We start from the raw sequence: 18430 nt of genomic DNA on the forward strand, positions 1-18430 counted from the left end.
TAATTTTATTGCTCCTTTATTACCGTGTGATTAATTTTGTCAGCCATTTTAACTTAATATTAAGATATATATTAATGTAATAATTATTTATGCATTTTTAGGCTAAGAATATATTATAGCGTATTAGATTATAGCCTTGAAGAGCATAGCTCTTTAATAAAATATTAACGAATGATTTCACATTATTTCATACAAAATAAGATACTGTGATGGAGATTAAATTCTAAAGGTTCAATTTAACCACGAATAAAATCTGTGATAACATATTGGATTGCCAAAATATGAATTCATAAATCTCTGGCTTTTACTTTCATATGAGGCTTTTTCATTATTTTATTTTAATTATAATAAAAATAAAGTATAAGAACTATGCTGTTTTTTTATTTCACATCCTCGCCGTCGCGTTCGCGTTCATTTTCGTTCGAAATTATTAGATTAATATTTATAATTCGTAATTTCACGTAAATGCACGGTAAAGCTTAAATATAATTACATTTTTACTGTAAGTGATACAACCAGGAAGACTTAATAGTAGTTAATAAAGAAATAGTTTGATACTACTTATATGTCACATTTTAATTGTTTTACTTAAAACGTAACCCCAATTAAAATAATTTGTATTGCTTATTAATCGCCTTGGTAGTTTAAGTTTACCATAACTATCGAAATATTCTAAACACATAACCAACTGACAACCAACAACCAACATTCTTAATTAGGGGAAGCTCGGGCAAGAAGAATAACCGTTTCTTTTATTAATCTTTAATAGATAGCGCTTTGGCAATTTTTTTAATTCGTTTCATGTGCGACCGGCGATGCTATGACAGTTTAACCAAACCAATACGCGAGTGCATTTGTTGTAAAAAGAAATATCGTTGTTTTATTACGACTTGTCCAGGTTCGTCCATTAAATTTTTTATATTAGTCATTAGTTATCTACGAAATGTTTTATTAAGCCACTTGCACGTTTATTTAAGTATTATTTGTGATGGTTAACTTTTGTTTACTTTTTTAAATTATTTCATGTCTTGACTTCTTTCTAATAGGAGTATGTTGGGCAAACGGACACTATGTTTAGCTAGCGGACAAGATTTTCTTAAATTCACTAATGACTCTGGAGACAGGCACAGTGATGAAAACAATCGCTATAAAAATAATATATAAGGGGTAAGGCGATATAAATATATAGCTGTAATAATGCTTTTTCTTTTAAAGGCGCAGCAAGAGAGGCGCTGTTGTAGAAAATAGTTTTAGATCAATGGTAAAACATTATAGGACTACTTGTCTAACATAATGAAATCTCGAGCTTTCGTTTCGTATCATTAGCCAAAAAGTTTCATTGATTCAGATAAGAAAACCTAATTTTTAGATTTTTTGTGTCAGATTCTGTAAGCTCATTTTCTTCTTGAACTTGCTTTAATATTTTTAGATATTTGGTCTGTTTTCATACATTAAAAGTCAATAACAATGATTAGCATTTATTAATTTATAATACTAATCATAATACACTTTCGTCCACGACTAACTTATCTTCTTCGCTGTCAGAGTCGCTCTTCATCTCAATCTCTGTGGATACACTTTTACCATTCTCAGCTTCAGTGACTGGCAACTTTCCTGAAAGATAAAACAATTTAAAAATATGTCTTCGAAGTGAAAAAATATTTATGAATCGGACGTGGATAGCTCACCAAGCACAAAAATTAACAGAATCTAACGCTACAGACACATATTGAACTACTAAATGGCGTAAATACCATTAAATCATAATGAGCAGTTAAAGATATGCTTTTGCCAAGATCTTTTCAACTGTAAGACAGTATCTCTTTCCAAAATTAAAGTAAAAGACAGAAATTAAACTAGGATTCAATTATTAAGTAGTTCGTGTGTATTATTTTCAGCCTCCAAGTCCTGATAACTTACGCCTAAGAAACGCTGGAGGCAGTGTGGCAACAGTTAAGTATCCTGTGTGCCCGGGCGTGGTCGCTGGCCAGGCTCCTACCACGTAGCTTTTGTCGCTTGAGGGTTTCTCTTCTACTGGGTTGTCACAGCTCTGAGAATAACAAAAAATAATGTAACTAATACGTATACAAAGCCTAAAATATGAGTTAAAACTAACTACGTAATTTTAAACAATAAATTTATCCTTATACTAATTTGATATGAATTTTCTTTACATCTAGTATTACGAAGAAGTATTAGTAGTTACGAAGAACAGTGTAGTGGCTAAAGTCTGCGACTCTCAAACCTGAGGACGTACGTTCGTATCACAGCTCTGTAGCAATAATTTTTTTATTAAATTTAACGAAATGTTTCAGACATATAGGGCCGATTACCCACTTGCCGATAAAAATAAATGGATGCAATCGAAGCCAAAGAGGGACGTACACGCCATTGGATAATTAGTAATAATAGCCAATTATTAATTAAGTAAAATAATAAATTGATAATAATTACAAATTACAAGTATTTTTCTAAGATTAAGAAGATGATTCATCATTGGTATAAATACTGAATATGTATATGTATTCTATGTTGAACTTCGTGTTAACATTAGCTTCTTCTAGCGTCTTCGTAAGTTACGTCAGCAAGAAATGAAGTTGTAAATTTGCGAAAACTTATATTAATAATAAAGTGTATATAATATAGCACTGCAATCTAATAAATCGATAGCTTTATCAAAAACAGGGATCGTTTACATATTTGCCGATTGATTAGCGCGTGTTATTGTGATAACCGCGTAAATCCTCAGATTAGTGCCTCGCTAATGCTGTAATTACATAGCGATTAAGAGCGGGTTGCGTGTACGATGATATCGACACGCTAAATGTGTAAGATCAACATCGCAGGTTTACTATTATGCACCTGCCTCGCAAATACGTGCTCGACTGTACCGTACAGGTGAATAGAAAATAAAAGTAAAATTTATGTATGTTTTTAAACTAACGATACAAAAGTATAGATATTTATTGCCTGTGAACTCCGGGTTCTGTTGGCGTAGAGGTCCTGTACGACTATCAGCGAAATCATATATTTTTCAACTTAATTTGAAATTTGTTCTTTGCTTATGCATCTTACGTGAGCACTGTTAACCAAATAAAAACGTAATCCATAGAAATACCACGTCGTCCAATAGAATATCATTTAAGTGAAGTATTTAGTAACATTCTATATCTTGTTATATTCGGTAGAGGAATTACATAGAATACATTATTTTGTGTTTTTCATTTGAATAAGCTTATTTTCATAGATCATCCAAATTATATCTAGAATCAAGAATATTTTCGTATATCGTGACGTGAGCTCACCAATTTGAAACATTGTGCGCAGGATTGTACTACCAAGGGGGTCAGGGCACGTGGAGTTATTATCGATGTCATGGATTAGATACTCGTCCTCCAATAAACTTGTTCAACGTACTATCCGTTATTATTTTATAATAAACAACGTGCCACCTACCACCAATAGCTTCGGTACTTTTAACTTTCAATAAGTTCATTAAAGGATAAATGCAAGAGAATTAAAATTTCAGTCTCCTTATACGAGTAATAACTAAGGGCCCTTACGTATTAATGTAGCTTTAGGTATATTTACTCTTATTGAAATCAGTCTTATTACACGATATAAAGCACCAATCTTTATATTTTAATGTCACTCTAAATACGAATTTATGAGATTTAGGAGGAATTATGCTTAAAAACTTAACTAATAAGTGTCTCATTGAAATTGAGGCACTGGACGCATTTCAGCATCAGCTGTTTTACGAGGCATATAGGCAGTTACCGACTATTCAGTTGGTCAGTCTGTGCATTGCAACTCAAAATAATTAGGTATTGATTCTTTGTATTTTAATTAATCGTGAATTTAATTTCCGAAACCGTTAAAAAATCAAAGCTTGAATATTAGAAATTATTATTAAAGTAATGAAGTATTAATTCTGTCGAAGAATAAAAAACACACCTTAATACACGAGTTTTTGTTAGGTATTCGTTGTCGGCCTAGCTGGGCGCTCTTTATTTAGGCCAAGAATTCGTCGGCGTTTGTCTTCTAATTAGATTCTTCATGTCATAGCGGTAAATACAAAGCGGTGGTTATCGTGAAATGACAGAACACAAGCGCCTTGTCATTAAAACGGTGGCGCCACGCTGTTGAGTGCAATTTCAGACCAACTTCGTGAGATGTGACAGTTTTACACCTAAGTATAACTTACTATTGTAACCTATTTTAGCTGATAGGAAACGCAATATATCCACAAAGTGTGACATAAGACTCAAAAAGCTATTTTGTTTTCACTACGTTACTTGGAACACACATACACGCGCAAAACCGCTCAATGGACTTCGTCCGCAGGTCCCTCGCTGGGCTTCCCTCGGGTTTACCGGGGGTCTCACCCGGTGTGGTCTGACCGCGAGTCCGGCGCGCGCCGCACCCCCCATTACCACCGCCGCGGGGGCTTCCCAGCCCCACTGACAAACATCTACACCAGCGAGTGCTGCGTGAGCGAGGACGCTCCGCAGCACCTACGAGACCTAGTGCCGCTCCAGGCCCAACACAAAGACCGCCCCGTCGTTGAGCGGGGCGCGAACAGATACCCCCCGCAAGCTCTTGGGCGTAACGGGGCTCCCGGCGACACCCGCGGGTGCAAGCGCGGAAGAAAGCAAAGAGAAAACGCGCAAAACCTGACCATCTTAGGTGTAACTACTATATTATATTTGCCTTAGTTTGATTCTAGTCTTTCCCATCTACATTGTTGTTCTTCTAAAATAAACGGACAAATCAATCGAACAGGAGCTTTTGTGTACAAACAAAAATATATTAAAAAATAATGTAGTACAGTAAGTATTTCCATTTTGAATGTAAGTTTGGTTGGGAAAAGGGATCCTATCTGTACAAATCCTCCTCTGTAGGAGTTATTATGAAGTTACTTAAAAAACATTTATCTATTAAGAGATTTAAACATTTTTTTCTCAATTTATTTAACTTTCCGGTCAAAGTGCTTACTTGAAAACTGAAACGGCTTAACCTATCGCGTACATAGAATTTAAGCTATATATTGTAAAGCACTGAAGGTTTTAAACAATTTTCATTACAACTCGTATTATCTTTAAAAAAGACTGACATACCTAGACCACTTGAAGGCTCTACTTTAGACGTAAGTAATGCCTCGTCGGAGAAGATTACTCCAATTGAGCTGCGACCGCAACTTATAGCCTGACCTCGTCTATGTTTTCTCAACTATTTCACGGTAGAACCGCTTAACCCTTTTTATAACTGTATGCGGTTAAGCGTAAATTACCTTCATATATTATATTATAGTTTCGTTAGAAAATTAATAATAATAAATTTTCAAGTAAATTTGTGGCAGTAACTTTTAAGTTGATATGGTTAAGAAGTTCTTCTATTTGTTCAGTTTTGATTTCTAAAGATTATTTATCTTTGATGCTTTGATTATTATAGAGGTAAGGGGTCAAAGTATGTAAGTGCAGTATAATGACGGCAACGTCAAGTTTGCCGGTAAAACAACATAATCCCTAGCGCATCTTGCGCGCACGCACACCGCAATTACGTAACATAAATTTATTCAAACTCCGAACGCGCCGGCCACGTGATAGATGGTCCGTCTTTCGGAAATGCAACAAAATCGTTGTTGCACAGTTGATTTATTGTTATGACTTCATAAAGCACCTTAAATCGTGGATAATTTGAAGCAACCCGGCGAAACGTTTACAAAACACTTAAACCATTTAAAATTATTATTCATCTGATCATAGCTACAATAACATAAAAAACCAAATCAATTAATCTATCTACCCCACAGATGAAATGAACATAAACTCCAGATTAAAACATAAAAACCTTCACGCTGTCAACACAAAATTTAACCTCTTCGCTACATGACATGGGAAAAAAGAAAACGAAATTTAAAAAAAGAATGACCAGCAAAGAGGCGCATTAAGAATTGAGATAAGAGAGATGGACGAGCACTCAGCAGTGCGCGGCCATCTTTATTATTTATTGACACTTAAAATAATTACTTCTCGTTGGCCCGTGCCGAAATGGCGTCTAATAGGGTATTTACTAAAATATTCAACATAAGTTTGATATTTATTAATTACACTATTTAAATCATAATTTCTCCTAATAACAATTATTGACACGTGATTTAGTGATTAAGAACTACAAAAGTCAACTGTTTATATAATAAAAATAGCACTTTATTATTGTAAAATTAAATTAAATATAATGTTATGTTAAATTATATTTAATTAATAATGTCTTAACAAGGTTTATTAAATATAATATAAATTGTTAAGACATTCTAAAAAAAAATCTTGCAATATATGATACAAGTGCCAAACGCGAAGCGACAAAATGTCCGTTTTTATCTGTGCTTGTAACCCGTCCAAACTGACGTCTCATAAATATGGCCCAGTGGATTTAGATGTTCACCCTCGTAATGTGAAATAAATAAACGAACATTCAAGATATCGTAAAAAGCAGCGGTAGCGGTCAAATCCCATGTTTTTGATAACGGTCATATTTAGGGCCACACATACGTTACTTAAAGCGTATTTTCTTCAATAACGGTTTAAATATCGAGTTAATAAACAAGCATTATAAGAAGAAATAAATGTTGTGATTTTAAATTTAACTGCTAATATCATTCGTTTTAAAGGAATAACACGTTAAACGAACATATGATGTTCTATTTGTATGGTAAAAACAACGGTCCAATTTAAAAAAAGGAATCACTTGGCACGTTGTATGTAAAGCGTAGTAACACTTTTCTCACAGAATCATCAGCCTTCATCGTACTGTGAAGCTTTATAAATTACATGATCTACATGTTTGGTACAAAGTTTTAGTTTATATTTTTCTGAATACCACGTGTTTATTAATTAAGTAATTAACAAAATGTATTGCAAAATACAGTTACTACAATTATGGGGTTTATATTTTCGCTTCGATATGGCAGCATATGACAGTTAAGTATATTAAAAAAAACAAATTCGGCAGGGTTTATTTAGTTAAATATATTATATATATTGACTATGGCCATGTTTTATGTTCGTTTGTTTTTGTGATTCGAATTAATCGAATTCTTCTTTTAAAAAAAAAATATTTTTTATTTTTTTTGTTCAGTTTATTTAGTTGTCACGTCAAGATATAGGTCCACTGAAAATGGTGATAGTAAATAAAAGCTGCGCTAAACGTAAAATTTGATTAAAGTGATTGTATTTGTATTTCTGTTTATGTTTATATGTTTTTTTCTTAATAATGACTTCCAAATGTCAAAATCTAATACGGTATTATTAGCACTATGTCTAGATTCTCTGAATTTTACCCTTAAGGTTCTAATGTGCTAGGCATAGGGTATACTCGTAAAAGCGCGCTTTAACCGATTACGCAATTATTAAAACTGTCGGTATCGTAAATCAATCGCGCCATTACGTCGCCATCTGTCAGTAAGGAGAGCGTATGAATCACGACCGGGTAGGGATCATAAACTTCTTTGAATCAAAGGACAATATTTCAATATCGTGTTAAATACATGAATCATATTTTTCCACACATTGTATCACTGCTATATACAACTCTTTAAATATTATAAAGAATAGTAGAAATGCATAAGTGCTTTCGAAAGCTTTTAAACGTAAAATATCGAATAATACTATTCTTTAGAATATATTTTAAAAATATGATGATGTCGTGATAAAGTAATATAAGATATAATGAGGACAAATTCAGAGAAATTTGTACGCCATTGTGTGGCAGAATATGCGAACTTTAGACTGTGTCACCATAACATTTTTGTACCATATTATGGCAAATAAATTATTATTATTTATTGCCATAAACTTACACTAGATAACAAATGTGTAGCTCAGGCACTTGAGGTAGTGAGAACTCTATTTCAGGAGTGAGGACTCTGTGGCTTTATAAAGCATTTATTACAACAAATTGTGTTGTATTCTATTAAACTCTCTTAGAGAGGCGTGACGATGATCAAGTTTTTAAAATATTTTCTTGTTACAGTAATTAAAAAGAAGGACTTAGCGGGCTTATAATTGGAAGAAGGAAGCCCACCAGAAACATGGGAAGATGAAATGAAAGCGATAGCGTGGAAATTTTGGAAGATGGAAGTGATTTCCAAATGGATTTGATTGCCTTCACTCTCTCGGAGGTCGAATACTAATATTCAATATAATCACATAAACATAATGTAATCCTTATTATGAAATACTTGAATACAGGCTATTTTTATTTTATTTTTTATTTAATGTTTACAATTGACTATCGATGTAGTAGTAAGTAGTCTGTTGATGTGAACACTACTGGATTCTGCGAGAGTTAAATTATTTTACTAGAGCTGGCCTATTTCCGGCTTAAGACTAAAGTCACTGCATTTTCTTAAACGATGGACACCCTATACGCAAACCTCTAAGTGTTGAGATGTCTGACGGATACTCATACTTTTTTGTTTTACCACTCATTCACTTAATGCGATAAAAGCGCCGCATACATTAATGAACGAGTACAATTAAATGTTTAGTATTAATTGATATCTATAATGCAATACATGTTAAAACGTTAGCTATCAATCATTTTGAATAGTTGTATATGTAGATGTAAAAACCTAATATCCAGCGATATATTTTATAAAGTGCAACCACGTCCTAAATGCAATCGTAAAATGCTATATACAGTCAAAATCTGTTATAACGACATCGAAGGGATCTCATACTTTGTCCTAAAAACCGATCGTAACAACTGATGACGTTATTATTAAGTACCTAATATTTCACCCACCGGGACCTTTGATTTTGGCCAAAACAACCGGTATGTTCTAAACAATGTCGTCGTAAACTCTTTGAGTGTATTATATAATTCTTATATGAAAAATCTTATGGTTACTACTTCCAGATAGGGAGACCTTTTTAACTTGATGGATTGATACAGAACTTTTAAAACATACGTAATTTAGTTGACTGTTGGGGCAACAAGTAATTAAAAAACAAATCTAATATATTTTATTAAGCGAGCACAATTCGGTTATTCAAAACAGTCTATGGACCGGACCCCCCGTAGATCGATAATACGATTATAAGTCGATCAATCGATTCCACTCAATAAGCCTCTACTTTCACCGAGTGTAAATGTCAAATCTTTTTGACATTATTCAATCTGGATCGACGCGTGGTCTTGTTTCGTCACATAATCCTTTTTGTCACGGCTATTTGTTTATGACAAAATACTTTACGAAGCGTAAGTTGAACTAAGAAGGTGTAAGCAAAGAAAATAGATTTAAAATATTTGAAGTAAAATGTTATACATTAACATGTATAAAAACTGTGCATTTTTCATGTGACGACCAGTAAATTAAAGAAAACGTTCATTAAAATAATACTAAATTAATAATAATAACCGGGAATAAAACCAAGAGGCTTCAGAATCAGATCACAATCAAATCTTTAAGTGTTAAAAAAAAAACTTGTAAATTATAGCAACAATTATCATATGAAACTTAAGAGCCAGAAGATAGAAACTGAATAATTCTATTACATTTATATGGCCTTAACGGCCGTTCAAAAATTGCCATAGCGGACGGTATTTCACGTCCACACGGCGGGGTATTGGTAAAGTTTTCAACTAGCAATAATCGCACCTCGGATAAACCTCATTGGTTACGATATTGCCTCTGCGCAAAGTTAATGTTTTCGAATTATCCAATACTCTTTACCCCGTAGGAAAAACATAACAATACCGCGATTTAACTGACATGCAGCGCCATCTATCAAACTTAAGGCGAACTAAACATAAAAGTACTTTCTTATTACAAACGATTTAATTTAATTTAAGAATATAAAAAAAATAGGTTTTTGACGACTACGCCATGTATGTACTAACATAAACTATAAAATATTTGCATAGTAGTAATTTGAAGATATATGAAAGTTCATTTGTTTCGTTATTAAGTTATAGAAATCTGCAACTAATTTTAAAGCAATTAGCACTTTTAACATTCAACTTATATTTATGTCCTCTTGCGTAGACGCGTAATAAATAATAATTTTACGCTTATTTATAGGCCTACTCGTTAACTTTTGGCTTTTGAATGAAGTAAATGTTATCACGTTATATTTTCTCACATAGCCATTAATCAATGAAGAACTTAAGGTTACGGTTGTAATAATCAAATGATTTATTAATTCATTACGGCCAATCGTCGTCAATGTATTTTCTTTATAATTAATATTTTTCTACAATTGGTGAGAGGGTTTTTTAATATTTTTGTATACTTAACTTTTGTTAACTGAATTGAATTCCTACTACTTTTTATTCATTCATTTAGTTCAGTTGGCATTGGCAATATATTTCAATTAGAGCGAAGGTAATATTTAGGTGTCATAAATTGAATAAAGCCGTAATATTTTATTATTTTTAGACTTACAAGGTAATATAACCAAAATTGTAAAGATAATCAGTCATACTGAATTTATAAAAACAGTATTCTATACTTTTAAAGAAAACACTTTTTCAACGGATTGAAGTTATGTATTCTCATTTATGTTAAAAAGTGTTTTCTTTAAACGTGTAAAAATATTTTAATAAAAGACAGTATTCTTTACTTTTAAGAACAGACACAAAAAACTCACTTTTACCCACCTAATTAGGAATCATGCGTGCAAAACGTTGACAAATAGCTTCAATAATACCGATGTGACCAGTAGCAGGATCGTGACCCGAAGGGGGCATCGGTCACGACATGATGAATGAACCGCGACAAACCAACAAAAAGTAGTTCTTTGGAGAAAGACTCATCTAAAGGCATTTGACCGTGCAATCACGATTGATGACTTTTTATAATAAGTCCTTTTTTTTCTGGCAGATTGTTCTTTAATATTTTTCAAACCAATATTACGCATTAACATCGTGTAGCGTTTCTACGATTGTTCATATATACACATACATGCCGTCTTCCCGTGATCTCAGAAAATGCGTGTTCGGCAAATCTCTCAGGTGTACCAGATTAGGAGTGTACCGAGATCCGGTTGACTTTCATGAATAAAATAAATGTATGGTAAAATTTTGTTATCCATTGAGAAAAGGCTTTACCAGGCCTTCATAGCTTGTTATGTGAGAATCGACAAGAGTAAAATTCCTACAGCCTAAGCAACATCGACATACATAATCACAGATAAGCTCCGATAGATATCTAAACGTGATCGGGGTCAGCCTGCCAATAATACCATTAATTGTGATCCCGAGACTACAAGAAACAATAGATCGCAGAATAAATCATTATGGTTTGCGTAACAATAAATTTTCGGCAATTGTTCTAAACAAATTGAGACTGTGAAGCAATCGTGAAGTATTCAATAGTTCTAATACGATTAGTGTTAAGAAATATGATGACATTGCTGTCCAAATAACAATCAACGGTGTAATCAAGAGACCATTAATCTTTAATGTCGATTTTGCTCGATAATCTTTGATTTGACAATATTATATCTTAAAATTGATTTAAATATATTCTTCAACTATCATTTCTAACTTATTAATACGTAGCTATCATTTGTGTGGAAGACAGCTCAAAATATGGTCAAATGACATAAGGAACGTAGCTGGTCCACTTCGGCTGTGAGTGGACAGATCGGAATGGATGAAGCTGGATGAGGCCTATGTGTCTACAGGACACACTGACTTAGAACCAAAATAAATGATATTGATGTGTTATAACTATTATTTATCAGCAATAAAGAGTTTGTATTTGATACGTACGTAGCGAATTTTAGAATCTGTAGAATCTGTATGTAGTGGAAAAAAATTTCGCCGGCGTAAAGCCATCTTGGTATGTAATGCCATTCCAGCTAATAATCATACCGAAATATTTATTGAAATCAAACAGGATATAAAAATAAATTAGCTAGATCTTGATATTGCAAATAGATTGTTTACTAGCCAAATATTTGTGTTAGTTACGCATGTACAAAGACCACATAGTCAGGCTGACCCCGCGGCCTGTGTCGTGACCTGCCGTGACCCCGAACCACTTACCAACTATTGTCTTTGCCCAACACTTGGCCTAATTTGCGCTGAAATATTTGTTAGGACATACAATGTGACTCATATTGATAAGCATATAATTTAGCTGTAACAATTTTATATCAAGTTATTACAGCACAGATAATATAATTTCTTTCTCATTTTGCACCACTAAGAGTACAAGAATACATGAGATTCTGATGACCAGTACGAAATACCTTGGGTGCTAACCAATCTTTCGCATACCGAGGCATATTGAGTTGACATTCTCAAGCGGACCCTCAGCAAAGTTAAGGTTCTGATTGGTGACGATCGTCGGATTCAGATTTAATTGTATTATAAACCTTGGAAGAGGGTAAACCACTTCTTATTTTAAGCAGACGAGTATGTCGCATTTGAAGGCTTTGTTGTAGCTTAGAAAATAACATTGCAACTGTTGATGTCTTCTTATTACAATCGAACACATAATCAAGATATAATTTATTATAAACAGACCTTGTTGTTAACCTTGAATTGAAACAAATTCTTAACTAATTACTCAGCTTTGGGAGTGTTTATCCGTATTAGTAATTATCACTTAACAAAATATTATTTATGATTTATTGAATATAAGTTATACCTTAAATATCTTTACATTTATTTTATTAGTATCTTAGTAACCATTGTATATAGATGTATACGTTATAGATATTGGAATTTCTTTTTAATAACCGGATTCAAATGCACTAAATGATGTTAAAGGTAAGCCGAAAGAAATGTTAAGTTAAAATATCCAAAACGATTCAAAGGTTGGTGAGGTGTCGATTCACGACATTTATGACGTGATCATGAGTACGCTCATAACACACAAAAAAAATGATTTCCAACGAATTAAACCTCTTTCTTGAAGTCTGTTAAAAACCAAAGCCTAAAAATCTAACAGAAGACTAACGAAAAAAATATAAATCTATCATTTTTTAATTATTAATATCGTAGTTCTTTTGACCATCCAGGAATAACACGTTTTATTAAACTACATGAACAAAGTCATTGAATGGTCCAAACATTCATTGCATTGTGTTATCACAAGCCAGCTGATAGATTCGTCACCGGTCACTCGTGTCGTGATTGGTGACCGGTGACACGAATTCCATTGTGGCCCGTGCCAACGTCCAATCGATCACAATTACGGATGTTGTATTATAATTAATACAGGCCACGCGTCTATATTACTTGGTAATTTTAAATAAATTTTGGAACTACAAACAATATATAAAATATATGATATTTTATTGTAAATTAAAATTGATGATGTTTTTCCTTGCGTGACAATGATCACTGAAAATTATAAATAACTAAACAATTCGTTTCATATTACCCTTTAAAAATAAACAAACCAAAATCAGTTTTACATTTACCAATTCATTAAGCATTTTAACTAAAAATTAGATTTCTGAATTACCTATAATAAATCACGTGAAATATTACGCAAGAATCATAAAACTATTAGTTACCGTCGCAACCACGTGTTTCAAACTCAAGATTGTAGACATAATTGGATTTTTTAATTAATCTTATATATTGAATGGCATAGAGGCCAAATATTAAAAATTCTATGAGAAAGCATGTATATAAATACATTAATAGAAACTAAACATTATACTAACAGAAAAAATATACTGTACATTTTGTATATTCTAGTAGTTTTTCGTTTATACATAAGAGTAGTAGCTAGGTTTTAATACCTATAACTTAGTCTGAGATTCGGTTTCCGAATAAAGAAGTTACCCTTGCATAATTCGAAACCATAATATAACCATAATCAAAAACTAGGGTAGTTTTGGGCGTGAACTATTAATCGGCTATTAATAAATGATTTCTAAGCCGGATCTCGTTATTTGTTCACAGCCTGCCTAATCCAATCACAACCAAGTGACAATCGCGATTATAGTTATCGCGCAATTCAATTGGTTCTTGTAACTCAAACAACGAAAGATACAGTTTGCCTAACATCTCAATTTAAAGCAAAAGAGCCATCGTATTTGTATTAGAGCAATGAAGAACACTGTGTTAGCGCAACGTTCGTTAGAATGACATCGAACAAAACGTAAGAGAATGTCACTCGGAATAAATCGAGTGAGAAAATAAAGCATTTCGCTGTCCTCCTTTCGTTGTTCGAGGCTCATCTTGATACGGTTTCGCTCGTGGGAACATTCGAGTGCTAATTTATTGCACAGCGATCCCGTACATGCGACTGACGACTCTATCCACGTAGCTGTCGTAAAGCTAGAAATTTGAATACAACCTGTATTAAGTTTAAGAATATGTGGGATCTACAATACGTATACACCACGATCCAACATCTTCATTCATTTTTCACGCATGCGTTTCTTTAGAAATGTATCAGAAATGTTCATGTATCACTACAAATTATAAAAAAGGTTTAAGTGTCGCATTATATTCGCAGTATAAATAAATAATATAAAAATTGTATCTATAAGAAATAAGTATCATTTTTATAAATAAATATTAGGTAAGTTAATACAACATTAATTCTAAATACAATATACAGATGAAATTATATGATTATTGGACACATCGCTGGCCAAGCCAAGTCGTATCATGTTCTCACTTCATACAACTTATACTGAAAGAACTACAAACGTAAAACGTATACTGTTATTATATTTTTGAACTCTTTAATTGGCTCTAGTTACTAAAATAAATCATCAAGAACGAAACAATATGCATCGCGTTACCCATATTTCACCGGCGTGGCAATCTGATCGCTAAATTGACTATAACCGCTCACTAAGCAGTGGCATAAATAAACAAACGTGCCAAATGATGCACGAATTCAATATATATTTAGCCATTAAGGGCTACGCGTTGCGAAATAGTAACATGCTGAATCCGGATCATACGTATTGTGATCGAACGTGACTAGGAGTTTCGCAAACTTAGGTGCTTTCAGTAATAATTAATAATTAAAATTTAAATAGACACTAGCGTACACGTCTTGGATACAAAGAGAACATTTTATTATCAATCAAAACATTCTCGAATCCACGTGATACACCAAAATCTTTATCAAAATTACAAACAAAATACCAGTTTAGTATAATTAACAAAACAGTCGAATAACTTAAAATAAAATCTACGAATTCCTCTAGTTAAGTAAATTTATTGAATTAAAGGAATGGTTTCAAATATTTTCTTTGACTAATATAAGAAGATAAAGACTGGATTACTTTCTTTATTGTATTTGTATATAAAATTGAATATGGAGTTAGTAATATGTTTCTGCAACGTTTAACTCTACAATGTTCGCATTAAATTTCTCCAAAGCCTGTAAGTGTCCACACGTCGCCTTACAACCATATCTTGGCGCAGGTTATGTATCAGTGAATTTACCTATTCCAACATAGCTTTATATTGTTGGTAAGGTATCGGGTTACATTCAAATATTTTAGCACAATCATGTTAAGAAACATGATGATAACTAACGGCGAGTGTCAATAAGTGTATAAAATTAAAATAAGAAATTATTTTTTTATGGAACGTGGTAATTTCTATAGTAATTCCTTTTAATTTCAATCACAGTACGTGCTTACTAACGACAAAATTTGCTTACTTTGGAAATATATTATTTAAAAAAAACAGTGGTGCTACAATTTAAGGTTTTCTGTATCTTTTACATGATCATTTGTTTTTTCTAATAGGCAAGTAGATAAGCCTTCTGTGTTTGACACATGCAGTCGACATTTGGTCTAAGAGATGCCAGGTTCCCCATGACGTTTTTTTTCACCGATCGAGGGTTAATGCGCAAATTGCGCACATAGAAAGCCTACTGGAACACAGCCGGGATTCGAACCTACAACCTCAGGGATGCGAGTCTGTTATTAAAAATAAATCTTAATTTTGGATGTGGTAATAAGCCTACGACAATAAACTTGACTTTCAACTAATAACACTGAAAAAGTTAAATACAAAAGAAAGTTCCCACAGTAAAAATATATTTGCCACAGCTATTAAAATTTCAATGAGATTTATTGTCAAGCAATAAAAATTATATAGCTTTGATTGCCACAATAAACAAATAACTAGGACGGCTTTTGTAATATCAGATGTCATAGAATTAAATATACAGGCGAAATAAATGTACGACAAACAATTATTACCTTGAAGGTTCGATAAAATATACATTTACTGGTCGCAATAAATAAACACTGAATAAAATAGTGTTCGCGTGCTGTGAAATAGATTTTATATTTCGAAGCTTACATCTCAATAATTCATTTGTGGTGTTAAAAGTCCGTTATAAGGGCTTTTGTACTAGTTTCAACCAGTGTCTTGAGTATTTTTATTTGTTATTTTATTCTGTACGCTTGAATTGATATTCTACAGGCTGTTTAATATGTAGGGTTGTTATTATAACTAAGTTTATGTAACGCGTTCAACTGAATATCTTTATATATGGGTTTTCATCATTTATATATTTTTTATCGTATAACTGGGGGAAAACGGGCAGGATGGCGCCATGTACAATCTTAATACCAGAAGGATCGCGAGTGCGTTGCCGGCCTTTTAAGAATGTTTGAATGATATGAAACATTAATGAAATTTACGATAAAAATTGGACAAAATGGTCTTTCCCATAAAAAATGTTTAATTCTTTTTCATCATAAAACTAAATAAAAGTTCAATTGCAATATTTTAACAGAAGTAGGTACTATAACTTTTCTTTTACTGTAGTTTTTTGTCTTTTTGTGATAATACGGGACAAATGAGTACTTATAAAAGTTGATCATAAAAATCTTTATTTATGTAATTTATAGGATATATTATTTATATAAAAATAAAATAGGTGAATGACTCAAAACTTAGCGATTAAAAAAAGTGGCGGAAAGTTTCTTGCCACTGCTTCTTGCCCGCTCTACGCCCTTGACTTGCGAACTCGTCGTAAGTGTAAATTTAGGATTAATTAAACTTCTTTTATGACGTTCATAACTGTATAAGTTTAGCTACATAAATAAAGTTATTTTGACTTTGACTTTAACTTAGTATCAACACAGTTCTAGGTGATTTGAATAGTTATCATAAGGTACTAATTCCGCATGAACCCGGACTCATTCAATTATCTTAGCATCAGAGTTTCTATTACGACCATTCGTATTAAGGTATCTGATTGAGACAAGTCTATATATCTTACTGGGCGTTAATAGCATCCCATCGACTCCCCTATTATTTTGTCAAGTAGCGAATTTATGTTGGTTGTAATAACGGTGGGTTTGGAGTCCTGCTAAAGGTCAGTGTATACAAGAGTCGACGCCGGGATAAGTCAAATAAATATTTATTACATTACTTTCCAGGAACTATGAACAATTTTATTAAACTGTGAATACCTCCACAAACTCCTATAAAGGCCATTGAATATTTGGTATTTATCACTTTATGTGCGACTTTGAAAATTTATAAGTGTGACAAACTTATTATAACTTATATATATACGTTTATAGTATGTTTTTTTTATATTTATTTTATTCTCAGTGTTAGTGTTTAGTGAGGCTGATCAGCTAAACAAAAGATGATACACAAAAGATACAAGGAAGAAGTGGCTATTTGATACATTCTACGTTTCCTGTATCTGAAGATTATATAATGTTTGTGAATTGCGTTAAAATTACGAATTACGACTAGGACGGCTTTTTCTGGTTTCACAAAACTACGTACGTTCTCTACCTGTGGTCTAGTGATGTAATTTTTGGGAAGATTATTATTATTATTGTTACAATACAGTCCTCTTATTCATAAAAAATAAACAGTCTAATTCTCCTTTTTATGTAATTTGTTCATATGCCCTTTTTCATCACAGCGTAAACACAACTTGTCGGAACGAGACGAAAGTACTTTATTTTTTTCTGAGGTAAAGTAAGACTTTGAAGTGAAAGGTCAAAGCAAATTATTTTATAGGAAATATCCTTTATATTATAGCAAAACAAGACACGTATTAAGTTCTACGTATTAAGTATACGTAAAATTTCAATACTATATTTTGTTTACATAAGATGTTCTAAAACTCGAACGGAGCTGCGCATAAATTTCCCGCACAGTAACGAGTAATTTCACGGCGCAAGCGCATCCCTTTAGCCATGGCCGACTCGATAAGTGTTGCGTCACAATATGGTTGGATCGTGTTACAGTCCTAAATCTCTTTGTTCTTTGACAATCTGTCTAGAGAATGGCGTTTTGAAATTAGCGATACATAAAAGATGAACATGGCGTCTGTGTTTACATGGATAATACATTTAATTGTAAATGGTATATAGAAATAGCCATTACTTGTATTTTCGAGTATTTATTTTTGTGCTTAGTAAATAAAATATATACCCCATAAAAATTTAAT

General features: G+C 32.6%; 1 protein-coding gene and 1 non-coding gene across 3 annotated transcripts in view; both read right to left on the minus strand.

Moving 5' to 3' along the window:
- Positions 1-1465: 1465 nt before the first annotated feature.
- The window catches only part of LOC123707838 (tRNA (adenine(58)-N(1))-methyltransferase catalytic subunit TRMT61A), a 47180-nt gene continuing 30215 nt past the window's right edge, over positions 1466-18430 (minus strand). For both annotated transcript variants that reach the window (XM_045658207.1, XM_045658199.1), the window contains 2 exons: positions 1921-2050; positions 1466-1614 (listed from right to left, as the gene is read on the minus strand). In XM_045658207.1, the coding sequence (XP_045514163.1) occupies positions 1499-1614; positions 1921-2050 (246 nt within the window). In that variant the 3' untranslated portion in view covers positions 1466-1498. The remainder of the gene's footprint in view (positions 1615-1920; positions 2051-18430) is intronic.
- LOC123716659 lies at positions 9571-9709 on the minus strand. The gene has a single exon (XR_006754589.1). It is a non-coding gene; the product is annotated as a U4 spliceosomal RNA (small nuclear RNA).

This window comes from Pieris brassicae, chromosome 1, assembly GCF_905147105.1.
Source record: "Pieris brassicae chromosome 1, ilPieBrab1.1, whole genome shotgun sequence".
In the NCBI taxonomy this organism is placed as follows: domain Eukaryota; kingdom Metazoa; phylum Arthropoda; class Insecta; order Lepidoptera; family Pieridae; genus Pieris; species Pieris brassicae.